Here is a 19,085-nt window from a genome sequence, read left to right as displayed (position 1 = left end):
CTCTTCCCTGCAAGAGACACCCACACAAAGCACAAATCAGCTCTATCATCACTTACACACCCTCTCTTCACCCCCTGTCCCAACACACTCACATATAAGATAAGATAACTTTATTGGTCAATATGGACAGTCACACAACACACAACCTGACTATATACAAGACTGCAGAACAAAGGGGCATACCGCATGCTACTGCACAACTACAATAATAAAACAGGGGGTGGCACCCAAAGCACAGACATGATTGGTCAGACAGTCAAATTAAATAAGTATTCAGTAGTAGTTTTTCAGGTAATCAACAACACACTACCTCAGTGGCTGACATCATGTCTCTGTGTTGTAATAACAGGTCCTTACCTCCACATCGTCCTCGTTGAAGCCGATGACAGACAGAGCTTTCCTCACCACCTTCCAGTCGCTGCGGTCGTTGATAGAGCTCACCTTGGGACAGTTCCCCTGAGAGACCCACACAGACAAAACACTGTTCGAGCCAAAACACCATATTTCTACATTGCAAGTAAAAACATGCCTCAACAAAGCAGCCAACAGCAAAATCTGTGTTAGTAAGAGAAGTACAATAGTAAGGTGTTAGTTAAACATCTACCAAGGTGAAGTCTATGAAGACATTTGTCAGACGTTTTTGAAAGATAGGCAGGTTCATGTTTTACATGGTTCATCTCTACAGGCCGTATGCGTACTAATTGTAGATCCAGCAAACACAGAGAGAGAGAGCGATGGATGGAAGGGAGAGAGAGATAGAGAGAAAGAGAGAGATGGAGGAGAGAGGGAGAGATGGAGGAAAGAGAGAGACAGAGACGGAGGAGAGAGAGAGGGGGGGAGGGAGATGGAGGAGAGAGATATATGGAGGAGAGAGAGAGAGATGGAGGAGAGAGAGAGGGAGGAGAGAGAGGAGGAGAGGGAGGAGAGAGAGACGGAGGAGAGAGAGAGAGAGACGGAGGAGAGAGATAGGAGAGAGAGATGGAGGAGAGATAGGAGAGAGAGATGGAGGAGAGAGAGAGATGGAGGAGAGAGAGAGATGGAAAGAGAGAGAGAGAGAGGAGGAGAGAGACAGAGAGAGAGATGGAGGAGAGAGAGAAAGACAGAGGAGAGACAGAGCAGAGAGAGACAGAGGAGAGAGAGAGCGAGAGAGAGATGGAGGAGAGAGAGAGAGATGGAGAAGAGAGAGATGGAGGAGAGAGAGATGGAGGAGAGAGAGAGATGGAGGAGAGAGAGATGGAGGAGAGAGAGAGAGAGAGAGAGAGAGAGAGAGAGAGACAGAGAAATGGAGGAGAGAGAGAGAGAGACAATGGAAGACAGAGAGAGACAGAGAGAGCGAGAGACAGAGCGAGAGACAGAGAGAGCGAGAGATGGAGGAGAGAGACAGAGAGAGAGACAGAGAGAGAGATGGAGATGGAGGAGAGAGAGAGATGGAGGAGAGAGAGAGGGAGGAGAGAGAGAGAGACGGAGGAGAGAGAGAGAGACAGAGGAGAGAGAGAAAGGGGAGAGAGAGATGGAGGAGAGAGAGATGGAGGAGAGAGAGAGATGGAGGAGAGAGATGGAAGAGAGAGAGAGAGAGAAGAGGAGAGAGACAGAGAGAGAGATGGAGGAGAGAGAAAGACAGAGGAGAGACAGAGCAGAGAGAGACAGGAGAGACATAGAGATGGAGGAGAGAGACAGAGAGAGGTGGAGGAGAGAGAGAGATGGAGGAGAGAGAGAGATGGAGGAGAGAGAGAGAGAGAGAGAGAGAGAGAGAGAGAGAGAGAGAGACAGAGACAGAGATGGAGGAGAGACAGAGAGAGACAGAGGAGAGAGAGAGAGAGAGAGAGAGAGAGAGAGAGAGAGAGGAGACAGAGATGGAGGACAGAGAGAGACAGATGGAGGAGAGACAGAGACAGAGAGAGATGGAGGAGAGACAGAGCAGAGACAGAGAGAGATGGAGGAGAGAAAGAGAGAGAAAGACAGACAGAGAGAGAGACAGAGACAGAGAGATGGAGGAGAGAGAGAGAGCGAGAGAGAGAGAGAGAGAGAGAGAGAGAGAGAGAGAGAGAGAGAGAGAGAGAGAGAGAGACAGAGAAATGGAGGAGAGAGAGAGAGAGACAATGGAAGACAGAGAGAGACAGAGAGAGCGAGAGACAGAGCGAGAGACAGAGAGAGCGAGAGATGGAGGAGAGAGAGAGAGACAGAGAGAGAGACAGAGAGAGAGATGGAGATGGAGGAGAGAGAGAGATGGAGGAGAGAGAGAGATGGAGGAGAGAGAGAGAGACAGAGGAGAGAGAGAAAGGGGAGAGAGAGATGGAGGAGAGAGAGATGGAGGAGAGAGAGAGATGGAGGAGAGAGATGGAAGAGAGAGAGAGAGAGAAGAGGAGAGAGACAGAGAGAGAGATGGAGGAGAGAGAAAGACAGAGGAGAGACAGAGCAGAGAGAGACAGGAGAGACATAGAGATGGAGGAGAGAGACAGAGAGAGGTGGAGGAGAGAGAGAGATGGAGGAGAGAGAGAGAGAGAGAGAGAGAGAGAGAGAGAGACAGAGACAGAGACAGAGACAGAGACGGAGGAGAGACAGAGAGAGACAGAGGAGAGAGAGAGAGAGAGAGAGAGAGAGAGAGAGAGGAGACAGAGATGGAGGACAGAGAGAGATGGAGGAGAGACAGAGCAGAGACAGAGAGAGATGGAGGAGAGAAAGAGAGAGAAAGACAGACAGAGAGAGAGACAGAGACAGAGAGATGGAGGAGAGAGAGAGAGCGAGAGAGAGATATGGAGAGGAGAGAGAGAGAGAGAGAGAGAGAGAGAGAGAGAGAGAGAGAGAGAGAGAGAGAGAGAAAGACAGACAGACAGACAGACAGACAGAGAGATAGACAGAGAGAGATGGAGGAGAGAGAGAGATGGAGGAGAGAGAGCGAGAGAGAGAGACAGAGACAGAGAGAGATGGGAGAGAGCGTGAGAGAGAGATGGAGGAGAGAGAGAGATGGAGGAGAGAGAGAGAGATGGAGGAGAGAGAGAGAGAGAGAGAGAGAGAGAGAGAGAGAGAGAGAGAGAGAGAGAGAGAGAGAGATGGAGGAGAGAGAGAGAGACAGAGAGAGATGGAGGAGAGAGAGAAAGACAGAGAGAGATGGAGGAGAGAGAGAAAGACAGAGAGAGATGGAGGAGAGAGAGAGAGAGAGAGAGAGAGACTCTGAGAGTGACTGATAGAAAACTGAGAAAAACACTGACTAGGTACAGACTCAGTGAGCACAGTCTGGCTATAGAGACCGGTCGTCACAGGCAAACCTGGCTGCCCAGAGAGGACAGGCTGTGCTCACTCTGCCCCCGGGGAGTGGTAGAGACAGAGCTGCATTTCCTATTACACTGTGACAAATACTCAGACCTAAGAGAATCTTTCTTTCCCAAAATTATCATTCAGTACAAAGAATTTGAAACTATAAAAGAGGAAGAAAAAATCAAATATTTATTGGGTGAAAAGCCAAAATGAGCAATTTTGGCAGCCAAATATGTGTCCTCCTGCCACAACCTGAGGGACAGCCAGTGAAAAGTGTAATGTAATGTCAATAATATTTCCTGTTTTGTTTTGGCTTTCATAGCATGTAATGTGTCTTCTCAGTCATGTTGAGATTGGTCGACTACTATTGCTTTAATGTATTGTTTTGTCATTAATATTGTTGTTGTAGTTGCTGTTAATGGTAATCCCATTTCCACTACTACTATTATTATTGCTGTTGGTCCCACCATTTTTGTTATATGTATACTTTGACAATGTAAGTAATTTTACTTGCCATGTCAATAAAGTCTATTGAATTGAATTGAATTGAGAGAGAGAGAGATGGAGGAGAGAGAGAGAGAGAGAGAGAGAGAGAGAGATGGAGGAGAGAGAGAGCGATGGAGGAGAGAGAGAGAGAGAGAGATGGAGGAGAGAGAGAGAGATGGAGGAGAGAGAGAGAGATGGAGGAGAGAGAGGGAGAGATGGAGGAGAGAGAGGGAGAGATGGAGGAGAGAGAGAAAGATGGAGGAGAGAGAGAGATGGAGGAGACAGAGAGAGACAGACAGACAAACAGAGACAGAGAGAGAGAGAGAGAGAGACAGAGACAGAGACAGAGACAGAGACAGAGACAGAGACAGAGACAGAGACAGAGACAGAGACAGAGACAGAGACAGAGACAGAGACAGAGACAGAGACAGAGACAGAGGGAGAGAGAGACAGAGAGACAGAGAGACAGAGAGACAGAGAGAGAGGGGTACATGCAGCCACATACACACACACACCTCTTCCTGCTCTAAAGGAGAGAAGGAGAGACTTGGGGATAAATCTCAACCTTTGACCTGAGCCCCAAACAGCTAAACACAGGCTCTGGTCAAAGGTTGAGCAGTAGGGAACAGTGTCCCATTCCAGACCCAACCATAGAGTGAAACTCTGGTGCGTCCCACCTTGACGAGGTACTGGTACTGTTGGGGGTTCCTCTCCAGGCCCAGGCGCCGCAGCAGGTCCTCCTCACCCCCCTCAATCAGCTGGTAGAAGATGTGGAAGTTCCTCTCTCCGTGGTTCTGGTGCACCACCCGCGACTTCTCCAGCAGGTAGTTGAGGATGTGGCCCCCCACTGGAGCACCCTGCCGCCGGGAGAGAGGGAACCGGGGAAAGGGGGAGGAGGAGAGGGTGGTGATGCAGGGATACTGAGACAGACACAGGGCCACACAAGGACACAAAACCACATGCAGGTGTATACGCCCCACGAAACGAACGCGCCCCATGGAGAGTACAGTAACGTAGGAGTGGAAAAATAAACATATAGTACAAGTTAATATGGAAGGACTGGTAGTGTTTATGTACTGGTATCCCCCTTACAGGAACATACTCTGTCAGTGTGTGTGTGTGTGTGTGTGTGTGTGTGACCACTCACTCACCTTGAAGTCAAACTGGATGTCCATGTATTTACCGAAGCGGCTGGAGTTGTCGTTGCGCAACGTTTTGGCATTTCCAAAAGCCTGGGGTCACACATCGGGACGAAGAGAGGTAGACAGAGAGGAGGGAGAGACAGGAGGTAGACCGAGGGGGAGAGGATGAAAGAGGGGAGGTCCACAAAGGAAGAAGAGAGAAAAGAGTGAGAGGAGGGGGAGATAGGAGGGAGATAGGGGAGGGGGTAGACAGATGTGTTAAAGTAGAGTCAGACAGGAGGTGTGCTGGGCTGTGGCTGAGACACGGGGCTAGGTTACAGGGCAGTGTGTCGGTCTATACCCCTCTGCTCTGCTGTGATCCTAACACATCTGCTCCCCTTCTGTCTGGACTCCGCTAGTCTACAGCCCATCCAAAACACAACCACAGCTCAATACAGTGAGTAGAGAGCCCGCTCACGCTCCAGGACAGGCTGCACACACACACACAAATATGATGTCTTGTTTTAGACTGGCCCAAGCCAGGCACATGCAACGGATGACCTGGTATTTCCCCCCCCCCAGTATTCACCTCTAGGACAGGGTTGGACTGCAGCAGGCGGTCCTTGACTGTCTCGACCTGGTCGCTGGCGGGACAGGTCACGGCGTAGTACTGCAGGATCTTCTTTGATGCCTCAGTCTTGCCGGCACCGCTCTCCCCCGAGATGAGGATGCACTGGTCCTTACGTTCCGTCCGCATGGACCGGTAGGAGTTGTCAGACACTGCGTAGCTGGAAGGAGGAGGGGGGGTGAGAGATAGAGAGAGAACATGAATCAGTGAAGGAGTGGGACAGCTAGCAATCACAGAGGCACTTTGTATCATCGCATCCTCATGAACCTTCAATTTGAAGTGGATGGGTTACAGTGGAGTGGATGGGATATTTCCACACTTCATATTGTAGATCCTCAACTGTTCATTTGTTTATTATATACTTTCTTATTATGTGTGGTTGTTCTGTTTTTACTGTATCTATCTTGTATATGGACAATTCCACAAAAATGATTTTGTCTATATTTTGTCTGTATATTGTTTTTATTGTCCGCACCATTTCACCAAATTCCTGGTCCATGCAAATGTACTTGGAGAATAAAGTTGATTCTGATTCTACCCTTTTAAATAACAACCCATTTGATAAGTGATAGGTGTGGTGGCCATACAGTAAATGAGATATGATGATCCTGTTATGACTTATTTTCACCAGGCTCCATCTATGTTTATTCAGCCTGTTTTGCCACATGACAGGGGTGTGATTCAGAGGGGTTGGGTTAAGTGTGGAAGACACACTAGGTACCGCCCTTCCCTTTCCCCTGAAACAGAGTTGAGATAACGTTAGCGCCAACGTCAACCCCTCCACAAGACCCCTATCAGTCACCACCAAAACCCCCAGGAGAGGGTGGGGGGGGGGAGAAAATGGGGCAGGAAAATCTCCTCCTAGGAGGAACACCCCTCTGAAACCACCTAGTACCATCCCCCCCCACCCCTCCTCTCTTCACCCCATCGCCCATTCGTCTCTCTGTCCCTCCTCCATATTCCCTCCCTTCTAAAACACATCCCTCTTTTCCCCCTCAGACAGACAGAAAACATTTGGCTACATCATCGAGTAGAACGGGAAAAAACAAGGAGTCGAGGAGCAGCGAAGCCGGGAATGTTGAGCGCATGGCGGAATCTCCATAATACAGTCCATTGTTCGCCCGTGGTCAGAGAGTCAGAGGAATCGGCCAGGAATTCCCTCTTCGCCTAGCAACTCATCAAACAAACAGCCCCAATGTAATGTATGCCGAGCAGACACTCAGAAAACCCTCTGTTACATAACTGTTAGTCCATCACTGAGTCAACTGGGATGGGAGAGGAGGAGAGGGAGAGATGGTGGGTTAGGATACCCGGGTTCAGGTTACTCACATGTGGGGAGAAACCTCGTAGAAGTTGACGCCTCGGTAGCGCTCCATGTGGTTCTTGGTGTAGATCTCCAGATCCTTGTAAGGGTTCACCGACACCAGGACTGAGCCGATGTATGTCTGAGAGAGAGAGAGAGAGAGAGACAGAGAGCGCGAGAGAGAGCGAGAGAGAGAGAGAGAGAGAGAGAGAGAGAGCGAGAGCGAGAGAGAGTTCATGGTGTCTTTAAGGTGAAAACAAAGTGGGGGAATGTTGGGATGCATCTACACACACTTTTTTATTTTCAACAGAATACAAAAACAAGCATTGTTTATTGGACAAGTTCAGGTAGTCCTTCCCCGTTTGCTACCTAATGAATATGACCCAGGAGGTGAGTGCAATTGGGTAGGCGTCTTACATAGATGAGGTTCTCCTTGAAGCGCTTGCGGAGGTTCTCGATGAAGGCCGCCTCGCTGGTGTGGTTCTCCAGCAGGACAAAGTCCTGCACCCCCACCCGGTCCCTGGCCGTCAGGGCACTCTCCATCGTGATCCGCAGCCCGTCACTACCCACCGCCTAGAGGTAGGAGAGAGAAGTCAGCAATAGGAACCATGTATATATCGGTATAAAAATAAGGCAGGAGAGAGAACCAAAAAAATACCAAAGACCCTGGTTAAGTTCAATAAACGTTGCTTGTGAGTATCTCGCAATGTGTTCATAACAGCCCCGGAATCTAGCTACGTACCTCAAGACACACTATGACACAACGCTTCACAAAAGGTACCCATTTCCATCAAAAACTATGACAAAGATTAGTTAGCACAAGAGCCTTCTCCCCCACATTCAATAACATACACAGACAGAAAGTTATTGTAGAAGTTTTGCAGTGTTCCATATTAAAGAGCTCTCCTTAGAAAACAACTCACTTTGTAATCTTGTGCAAGCTAGAACTAGAAGTGGAGGAAAACCCAACCAAGGTTCCAACCAAGCAAAAATCCCCAATCTAAAAAGAAAACGTAACTTACATCCTTCAGCTCGTCAATGCGTTTGCCCAGGAACCTGTTTTCTACGATGGAGGCTTGAGTTTTACACACCAGATCGCGAATGTTACCCAGATCCATGGCTCACTATACAGTATAGTCACTATCACAATACAGTACCACACAGATCTGTCACTACGCTGTGGATGCATCAACAAGGCAGGGAACGCACAGATGATTATGCCAGCACACACACGGGTCCACACGTGCACACACACACACACGCACGGAACGCACGCACGTTTATTGTTCAATGTCCATGTTCATTACCACACACACACACACACACATTCTACAGAGCAGCTGCATATGTTGTTGTGTTATTGACACAGTAGGGCCTCGGCCCAGGGGATAGAGAGAGGGAGAGAGGTGCCCCTCCTCCTAATTAAGGGCTAGGTGAGGCAGCTGTTGACAATAGGGCTTGTATCACAGAGGAGAAAAACAGAGAGAGAGGAGGGATGAAACGGACAGAACGTGTGAGTGTAGCTTAGGAGGAGAGGAGACTGGAGAGGAACGAGGGGAGGGAGGTGTGCGTGTGTGTGTGTGCGTGTGTGTGTGTGGTGCCAGGAAGTGACTCCATTCCTTATCAATCATCACTGTATTCCCCAACGTTCCAAAAACAACTCCCTGCTTCACACAGTACCATACCCTTCTCCCCCTTCCTCCTCCATCCATCCATCCATCCATCTCTCCCTCCGTCCGTCTGCTTTATGCAACATTGAGTTATAACGAGAGATGGCAGGAGAGATAGTGAAGTAGTCTCAACAGGGGTGTCCCAAATGGCACCCTACTCCCTATATAGTGCACTACCTTTGACCAGGTCCCATAGTGCTCTGGTTAAAAGTAGTGCACTATGTAGGGAATAGGGTGCCAATTGTGATGGAACCCTGGTTGTTAAGGGCTCTACACAGTCTATGCAAACGGCATCGATGGAGGTCCGTTTGCATTCCAAAAATTCAGCCGCACAAATGTACGTAGAACTACGTAGAGAGGGACGCAAACGGACCTCCGTCAGCTCTGTTTGCGTAGACCGTGTAGATCCCTTTAGACTTTAATCCTAATGAATTGCCTCTGCTTGAGGAGTCTCCACACACCAAACAGCACCATTTAATGTTCTTTAGCTTTACGACTTAACCTCTTAAGGATCGGACCCTTTTTTTAAATATTCGCCTAAAATGACATACCAAAATCTAACTGCCTGTAGACCTGAAGCAAGGATACACATATTATTGATACCATTTGAAAGGAAACACTTTAAAGTTTGTGGAAATGTGAAATTAATGTAGGAGAATATAACACATTAGATCTGGTAAAAGATAATACAAACATCATCTTTGAAATGCAAGAGAAAGGCCACAATATAATATTGCAGTTTAGGTGAAAAGTTTCAGATTGATCCAGTGAAGCATTGCAATACTGGACTATGTCCAGATGTCTGCCCAAATGTGCTGAATTCGTCAAATGATACATTTTCAAGTACATAACTATAGAGAACATACAAAAATTATATGGTAATAGAAAATGTAAGTTTACACAATCCCAGGAATGTCATACATGATGGATCATTAGCTTATACAGTCCTGGTCAAAAGTTTTGAGAATGACACAATTACTAATTTTCACAAAGTCTGCTGCCTCAGTTTTGATGGCAATTTGCATATAGTCCAGAATGTCATGAAGAGTGATCAGATGAATTGCAAAGTCCCTCTTTGCCATGAAAATGAACTTAATCCCAAAAAAACATTTCCACTGCATTCCAGCCCTGCCACAAAAGGACCAGCTGACATCATGTCAGTGATTCTCTCGTTAACACAGGTGAGAGTGTTGACGAGGACAAGGCTGGAGATCACTCTGTCATGCTGAATGAGTTAGAATAACAGACTGGAAGCTTTAAAAGGAGGGTGGTGCTTGAAATCATTGTTCTTCCTCTGTTAACCATTGTTACCTGCTAGGAAACACGTGCCGTCTTCATTGCTTTGCACAAAAAGGGCTTCACAGGCAAGGATATTGCTGCTAGTAAGATTGCACCTAAATCAAGCATTTATCAGATCATCAAGAACTTCAAGGAGATAGGTTCAATTGTTGTGAAGGCTTCAGGGCGCCCAAGAAAGTCCAGCAAGCGCCAGGACTGGCTCCTAAAGTTGATTCAGCTGCGGGATCGGGGCACCACCAGTGCAGAGCTTGCTCAGGAATGGCAGCAGGCAGGTGCGAGTGCATCTGCACGCACAGTGAGGCGAAGACTTTTGGAGGATGACCTGGTGTCAAGAAGGGCAGCAAAGAAGCCACTTCTCTCCAGGAAAAACATCAGGGACAGACTGATATTCTGCAAAAGGTACAGGGATTGGACTGCTGAGGACTGGGGTAAAGTCATTTTCTCTGATGAATCCCCTTTCCGATTGTTTGGGGCATCCGGAAAACACCTTGTCCAGAGAAGACAAGATGAGCGCTACCATCAGTCCTGTGTCATGCCAACAGTAAAGCATCCTGAGACCATTCATGTGTGGGGTTGCTTCTCAGCCAAGGGAGTGGGTTCACTCACAATTTTGCCTAAGAACACAGCCAAGAATAAAGAATGGTACCAACACATCCTCCGAGAGCAACTTCTCCCAACCATCCAAGAACAGTTTGGTGACGGCCAATGCCTTTTCCAGCATGATGGAGCACCTTTGCCATAAGGGAACAAAACATCGAAATGTTGGGTCCATGGCCAGGAAACTCCCCAGACCTTAATCCCATTGAGAACTTGTGGTCGATCCTCAAGAGGCGGGTGGACAAACAGAAACCCACAAATTCTGACAAACTCCAAGCATTGATTATGCAAGAACCAGTCATGATGTGGCCCAGAAGTTAATTGACAGCATGCCAGGGCGGATTGCAGAGGTCTTTAAAAAGAAGGGTCAACACTGCAAATATTGACTCTTTGCATAAACTTAATGTAATTGTCAATAAAAGCCTTTGACACTTATGGAATGCTTGTAATTATACTTCAGTATACCATACTAACATCTGACAAAAATATCTCATAATACTGAAGCAGCGAACTTTGTGAAGACCAATACTTGTCATTCTCAAAACTTTTGACCAAGACTGTACACTAACTTTCACACTAGATGGCTGGGCGGGGTGGGTGTGGAGCCAGAGACAGCAGGGGTTCAAACTGTAGAACCAGTTCCTACATTTGAATATAAAAATTGATTTTATCAAACAAAACTATGCTACATTTTTATCTCTGGGACCCTTAGGATGACAAATCAGAGCAAGATTACTGAATGTAAGTACATTATTTACCTTCAGAGGTAAATGTATCAAATCAGTTGCCGTGATACGTTTTTTGTTGTTGTTCACTCTCCTCAAACAATAGCATGGTATTTTTTCACTGTAATAGCTACTGTAAATTGGACAGTGCAGTTAGATTAACAATAATTTAAGCTTTCTGCCCATATAAGACATGTCTATGTCCTGGAAAGTTTGCTGTTACTTACAACAGTCATGTTAATAACATTAGCGCACGTTAGCTCAACCGTCCAGTATAGGGGACACCGATCCCGTAGAGGTCAAGTTGTTCCAGCTTAATGATTCCTACAGATGTAGGATCTTAATGTGATCACCCTGTTGCAGGATAACTTTCCTACAATGCAGGACATTTTCAACTTGTAGTGTATTTGAGGTTTAAAAATGATTATTATTATATTATATTATTTGCAATTTCCACTTTGAAAATCAGACTTGATTTTCCCTTACGAAAAATGTATCTACCCTTATAAAAATGTCCATTAATTATAATCCATATAATAATTCACATTACCTGTTGCTGCAGGTTTATCTTCCTGCTGTAGCAAACTGGCTTAAATTAAGATCCAACATCTATAATCTTTACGTGGGTGATGACTCAAGCCTTCACACCGGCCTTTTTAACTCTCACTTCATTCACACGTTATCCCTCCGAGGGTCTTTAGGTAGTTTGTGGTCACCACCACCCCTCCATCTCAAGTTGTAGGCCCGTATTCACAGAGTAGGAGGGCTGATCTAGAATACTTTCTGCCTTTTCAGATCATAATGAAATACGATGATATGGAGAGGGGTGACCTGATCCTAGATCAGCACTTCGAATCTGAAAGGCTTTTGGAATACGGGCCCTGAGCCTTGGTAGGCTATCGTTTCACACGGCACGGGGCAAAACAAAGAGCCTGCAGTTCCTGAGGAAAAAAAGTGGTCCGTCTCGGGTCGGTGCTGCGCTGAGAGAACTCTCTCTCCCAGGGTTTGTAGGGCTCATTAGTGCGAAGCCTGTTATCTGGGCATCTAATTGCTCCAACAGCCCGGGAAAAGCCATAGAAATATAATTACTAGAATGGACATCCCCTTCCAAGTTAATGATGCCATGATGTGTGGACCATTCTACTGTTTATATTTCTATGGGGAAACATTTCAAGAAATGATGGAACAGTGCCAACATTCTTCTCTTTCTTTTTAACACAGGGAGGGAGTTCTCTCTCTGACAGGGAGAGGATGAGGAGAGAAACCTTTAGTGAGAAGCCTGTTATCTGGCCATCTAATCCAGGGATGGGCAACTTTGAAGGGGTGGGGGCCACAACAAATCTGAACTCATCATGAGGGCCACAGTTGCTCACAGGTCTGCATACCCACATCCATGAGACTGACAAACAAAATCAACGGGGGGCACCTGACAGGTAATTCAACAATGATAACAAGTTCAGATAGCTGGCCGCTAAACTCATTTAGCAATTTAAAACATTTTAGCTGACATGGGCTAATTGATTGACTATCAGTACCTGACATAAGAGAAAAACTCCTGATGCACAATAAAATGTTGAAATTGCACCTTGTCTATTCTACTATTCTAACTTGCAACAAGCTCTGGATAAGAGCGTCTGCTAAATGACTAAAATGTAATGTAATGTAAGTTGAGACCCCAACTGGGGGCAGGGGGGCGGCTCCAACAGCCATAGAAATAGGATTACTAGAATGGACATCCCCATCCAAGTTAATGATGCCATGATGGGTGGGTAGACCGTTCTATTGATTCTAATTCTATGGGGAAACCATTTCAAGAAACGATGGAACAGTGCCAACTTTCTTCTTAACACAGGGAGGGAGTTCTCTCTCTGACAGGTGGAAGCCCTTTTCTCCCGCTTCGGTTTCCCCTTCTCGCAGAGTTCTCCCAACACCACCTCTCTCCATTACTTCATTGTTCCTCAATGGAGCTTTTGTAGTTGTTTTCCTGCCTCCCCACCCTCTACTCCTTCCCACCACACACACGTCCTTGATGAACACTGCAACACCTCAGCGCAACCTACAGTGCATGCCGTCACCTTTTCCAAATCCTGTGGAAAAACATATTGCTGCTGTGATGGCACACTGTGGTTTTTCACCCAGTAGATAAGGGAGTTTAGCAAAATTGGGTTTGTTTTCGAATTCTTTGTGGATCTCTGTAATCTGAGGGAAATATGTGTCTCTAATATGGTCATACATTTGGCAGGAGGTTAGGAAGTGCAGCTCAGTTTCCACCTCATTTTGTGGGCAGTGTGCACATTGCATGTCTTCTCTTGAGAGCCAGGTCTGCCTATGGCGGCCTTTCTCAATAGCAAGGCTATGCTCACTGAGTCTGTACATAGTCAAAGCTTTCCTTAAGTTTGGGTCAGTCACAGTGGTGAGGTATTCTGCCACTGTGTACTCTCTGTTTAGGGCCAAATAACATTCTAGTTTGCTCTGTTTTTTGTTAATTCTTTCCAATGTGTCAAGTAATTTTGGCATGAGGGTCTGCTATACAAATGGATGGAAAGTAGGGTTGGGGGAAAAACATACGACATTATAAAATCCATGTACACAAACAACAAGTGTGAGGTTAAAATTGGCAAAAAACACACATTTCTTTCCACAGGGCCTTGGGGTGAGACAGGGATGCAGTTTAAGCCCCACCCTCTTCAACATATATATCAACGAATTGGCGAGGGCACTAGAACAGTCTGCAGAATGGACATCCCCTTCCAAGTTAATGATGCCATGATGTGTGGACCATTCGACTGTTCAGATAGCTGGTTTAAATTTCAACATTTGATTGTGCATCAGCAGTTTCTCTCTTATGTCAGTTACTGATAGTCAATCAATTAGCCCATGTCAGCTAAAATGTTTTAGATTGCTAAATGAGTTTAGCAGCCAGCTATCTGAACTTGTTATCGTGGTCGAATGACCTGTCAGCGCTCTCTCTCTCTCACACACACACACACACACACACACACACACACACACACAGAGCAGTGAACAGCCGGGTGTGGCTAAGGGGAATGAGCGGGTCTGCTGCATAACCATAAAACAATGCTTGCCCGTTGCCTGACCTTAGCCTTGCCCTTTGGTTGCTTAAAGATCTAAATTGTGATATATGAACCAAGCAGCTGAAGGGGTTCATTTTGTATTATCAGCATCTTTAAGTCTGATGTATAACAGCTATGACAGACAAGAGAATTAAACATCCATTACAGTTAGTGAGTGATATGTAAGTGGTTATGTTGCTATATGGAATGAACTGTAAGTGGTCCTAAGTCATGGTATCCTGTTATATTATCACATAATAGAATGTCATGTTATTAGCCTTTTCAGATTGGAGGGGGGTCGAAGAGTTAATACAGGAATAAAAGCTTCTTTATAAGGTCACTTCTTGATAATATTTTCTCAGGTAAATGATTTCAGTAGAAGAGTAAGACTAATGCTGCATTTAGACGAGGGATGCAAACATCGTCATACCAGTCGGCATAGCGGGACACGAAAGCAAGAAAGACGGTGACCGCATAAACAACCCAGCGCGACAGTATGCATTGCTATGGTGATTTCAGTAAACAAACAGGGCAAATCAACATTTGGTAGAAAACAACGCTACGGCAGACTGCAGAAATATTTGAACTCTGGCGGCAAGTCCCGTCTACCGTGGCGGCTGACGGGATTCACCGCTAGCTTCAACGGCATTTACCATCGTTCTCTCAATGAAAACAATGACATCCGGTTTGCCGTCTACCTCGTGCCATCTAAACGCAGCATTAGAGTAAGAAGAGTGGAGAATGTAGGCATTTTCCCCGGTTCCGTTTCAGCCAGCTTAACTAAAAACACATATGGGTGTAATCTGCTCCTACGTAGAGCACGATTAGCCACTCAAGAGTTTTGCCCTTTTGAAAAATGTTCCACTATGAATCAGTTGTCTGGCTCTTCACTTCTCTCACTCATCCTGTTATTAAAAAGGGAGGAACACAGAGAGGGAAAGAGAGCGAGCACAGATCGATACTTTAGGTTTCACAGACATTAAGGGACCATACACGTGACTACATATTGTGACTCACCACAGAACTGAAAGGGGATAGTGGTCATGGGTCTTTCTCAAGGTTGTAGGCTGACTGAGAAGCTTCTGGGTTTTCCATGGCCGCAAGTGAGGTCAAAAGTGGCCATTTAGCAAGGAAGCAAAATGATTAAAACAGTCAAGATATGCATCAAAGCACAACAGGGTATCCTGCGCACTTTCACTTTTAAAGCATAATCTTCGAGTATGTTTAATTATTGAACTGCTATTAGTGCATATATCGTGGATTAGAATGCATAGTTCATTATAAATGCTAATAATGCACTACAAAGTGGTTATTCATAGGAAGTGTTACTGTAGAATGGAAACATACTGAGACGGTGAACCTACTGAAGGTGAAATCAATAAAGGGTTTACCATGACAGACTTGGGAAGAGCTGTTTTAAAAGAGGTCTAACGATACCACTATTTTCCATGACATTGCTGTATCAGTGGCCTACTTCCAAGTTTATAGTAACGTTTTGATGGTGATTGACTGCCATGGAGTCCCCCCGCAAGGCTTGGAAAAGAGGGACGCATGTGAAGCTGTATGTGTGTGTGTTCATGCGTGTGTGTGTGTTCATGCGTGTGTGTGTATATAGGGGAAAGTGGATGGACAGGTGTGACAACTATGGCTCTACGTTAGCAGGTGAAAACATTCTCCCACTCATACGGGCGCTGTGTTAGAAAAAATATTCCCCTTCAAAGGACAAGGTATAGGATTCATGTCCAGCCCAAAACACAGACCCAAACGAAGCGTTAGAGGGCATTTCAAGAACACCAGTCAACAGGTTCAAATCAATGGCTCTGTTCTCTACTCTCTTTTTGCCAAACTTTTCCTTTACGCAAACTAGTCCTTTCCTCACTACAGCAGATCAGTCAATTAAAAAGAAGAAAAGCAACCGTGCGCCCAATAAGAGGCAGCGGCGACTGCACATTCAGTCTCTCAGGGGACACTCAGTGTATTCTGTAATCAGTGTGTGTCTCTGTGTGCCAGGCCCTCATTGCAGTGTGCCACTAAAATAAACAGCGTTTCCTCCCAATGAGATTCTAAATCAGGAGCTACTGACAGGGAGAGAGAGGGAGAAAATAGTGGGGGTCATCTATTGCAGGCTAAAGCATTGTATACAATGGGCCTCATATAGCATGAGGAGCATTCATTGCAGTCTCAGAGAGTGCTGCTTTCAACGAGAACTAGCAGGACTCAGGAATGACAGGTCATATTGCTGTTGGTCAAAATATTGTATTAATTCCACCTGAACTAGTGTGGACAACTTCTAATGCACTCCTTACAAGATGGGAGACACTGGTAATAGGGCACCTGGTTTTTTAACCAAAAACGAGAATTTCTTATTGGACAAGTTCAGATAGTCCCTCCCAGTTTTGGTCAGTTTTCTTCCATTTGGGGTCTAGTGAATACGACCCTGTTCGAAGGGGCTAGTCCACGTCTTCCTCATTAGTGCTCTTTCAGTGTGCAGTTAGCTGGAGGTCCACAGCAGCCTTGGTTCACACACACTAGCACTCCATTGATAACATACTGTGTCCTTGAAGTCAACAAAACAAACCATCATATTTGGTCTATCAAAACACTATGACATACAACCAGGGGTTGAATTGGGATTTTCAATTAGGTGGTGGAAATACCACTCAAAATCAATGGTTTTCCATGGGAAGTTTTTCAAGTGACAACACCCCTCAGAGGGGTTTTAAAGCAGGCTGAGAACAACATGCTGGTAGGAGCCAAACACAGTGGGGCGTGCAGTCCAAAAAAAGATGAGAAGGAAATTATATATGACTGGTATACATAAATGGTGGAAACTTCCTAGCCTTCACCAATCCAATGGTTTTACATTTGTGGGGTGTAGTGAACGAGTGCACACTTCAGGAAGAAACAGAGATTATTGGGACACAGCCAGTCTTGCCTCCCAGACCCCTCCCCCAGAGAGTCAGTCACATCAGTGTCCCCAGGCTGCGGAAGTGACAGTGACAGGAAGATATGCAGTACGGTTGGGGAAGACTTGGTGCTGTGACAGACTGCAAGTAGCTTAATTAACATCATCACTCTCACTCCCAGTCAGCACCAAAGAATCCAGGCCCAGCCTCACAACACAGGCCTGCCATTGCAACACTGTGGTGGCGCAAACAGACCAACACAAACAGATGCCGCAACATAGATACTGCATAGAAGTGATAGAAGGGTGGTATTCATTACGGAACACTTGCAACGGAAAAGGAGAAAGATCATTTCTTATTGGACAAGTTTGGGTAGTCCCTTCCTGTTTCAGTCCATGTTCTTCTGTTTTGGTGCCTAATGAATACGACCCTGGATAGGAAGAGAACTTGGGAGATGAATTCATAAATTGATTATAGGTGGGACTCAGGAGAAACTGGGTACGTGCTTTGTGGTCAAACCCCCCTGGTTACTAGTGATGGATGGAGAGCTAGATATGAAGATTAGATAATTCCATAGATGGATAGCTAGGCTGGTGTCAGGAGAAACTGGTGCTTTGTGGTGAAAACACAGCTACTTTACCCTCTCTCCTGTGTCCTTGCAGTTCAAGGGCACTGACTGTCAAAGCTGTTACTTTCTTAATAAAGTTTTTCCTACCGAAACCTCCCTCTCCCCTAGACAGGAACAACAGCCATTTATATTTTCTGCCCTTAGACATATGTCCTTAAGCACCGCCACATGTACACAATTTAAACTGAAGCACACACACATCTACAAACACATGACTCAACATGAAACTCGTCCTGCTGTGTTGCTGAGGGCTGCTTCCAAGTTCCAAATGCCTTGGAGCAGAATGAGTGAGAGAGGGTGCAGTTCTTTTCTTACCATGGCTCTGTACTTCATCTCTCTCCTTCCTGTTTATTGGTCGGCTTTAAGAATTGTCTATACTCCCAGAATGTGAGTCGTCCACGTCAGAGCGATCGTGCAATGTTTGTTTTTATAACTTCTCCGGAGCCATGTGTAGGAGCGACCCAGCTGCCATCACCTCTCCTGTTACTTATTTTCTTCCTCTGTCAGTCAGTCAGTCACTCTCTCTCTCTACCTTCTCTCACTCTTTCTACAGAGTAAGCAGCCCCTGTGACACACTGCACCCTCCTCTCTCCCCTCCCCCCTCCCCTCTAGCACAGGGCCCAACAAGGGATTTACAGTGGAAGGTGAAACACACTAGCCTTAAAGTAGTTCTAGTTTCTCTCAGTCCCTCTCCTCTCTCTGCCTCCTCTGCTCTTAAAACAAAAAAATCCCACAAAAACATCTGGACTCAACCACCCCTGGAGAGAGAAAAGGAGAAGAAATTGAGAATGTGTCCCTCTGTACAAGAAGGGGAACCTGTGGGGGGGTGGGGGGGGGCTATGGGAGAATACAGGACGACAAACAGAAAGACAAACGGCACTTTACTAAATGTTTTCTGAACTATAGCTTAAATCATATAGATTCACTTCTTCCTTCCTCTCACTCCCTTATTTTAGGAGATGGTGATTTAACAGAAACCAAGGCAGGCAGGGAGTGGAACAGGCCACTACTGCCATGATTCATGTTGCCGAGCTGAGCTGCTCCCAGTTTCTTTCCCTCCCTCACGCTGAGAAGCCACTCTGATATAACTTTTATTACGACAGCGTCCCAAATGCCATCCTATTCCATAGGTCTCTGGTCAAAAGTAGTACACTATGTAGGGAATAGGGTGCCATAGGGACACCGTCCATAATTAGTCCAGAGCAGTCTGGCAGTCAGAGACTGAACACCACACTAGCCACTTCACTGTGAATCAGAGAAATAAGCACACAATAATATTGGCTTGAACATTTTAAGATGCACTACGCAGAAATCGCTCCACCTTTTCCTGGTTGCACTTCATTTCAGTTTATGTGACAAAACAAGCAAGTTTAGTGTAGCGCTGGGTTTCCCA

The 19,085-nt window shown here is 46.0% G+C and overlaps 1 protein-coding gene across 2 annotated transcripts in view; it reads right to left on the bottom strand.

Annotated features, from left to right (window-relative positions):
* Positions 1-19,085, bottom strand: part of LOC311101335 (unconventional myosin-Ic-like) — a gene marked incomplete at its 3' end in the record, with an annotated part of 54,140 nt that overhangs the window by 11,139 nt on the left and 23,916 nt on the right. For both annotated transcript variants that reach the window (XM_084142468.1, XM_084142469.1), the window contains exons 2-7: positions 7,211-7,366; positions 6,820-6,935; positions 5,452-5,650; positions 4,893-4,973; positions 4,419-4,598; positions 358-456 (exon numbers count right to left, since the gene is read on the bottom strand). In XM_084142468.1, coding sequence (XP_083998594.1) covers positions 358-456; positions 4,419-4,598; positions 4,893-4,973; positions 5,452-5,650; positions 6,820-6,935; positions 7,211-7,366 — 831 coding nt within the window. The remainder of the gene's footprint in view (positions 1-357; positions 457-4,418; positions 4,599-4,892; positions 4,974-5,451; positions 5,651-6,819; positions 6,936-7,210; positions 7,367-19,085) is intronic.

Source organism: Coregonus lavaretus, assembly GCF_964263955.1.
Source record: "Coregonus lavaretus genome assembly, chromosome: 26".
Classification (NCBI taxonomy): Eukaryota; Metazoa; Chordata; class Actinopteri; order Salmoniformes; family Salmonidae; genus Coregonus; species Coregonus lavaretus.
Note: the sequence above shows the minus strand (reverse complement) of the source record. Positions and strands in the feature narration are given on the sequence as shown.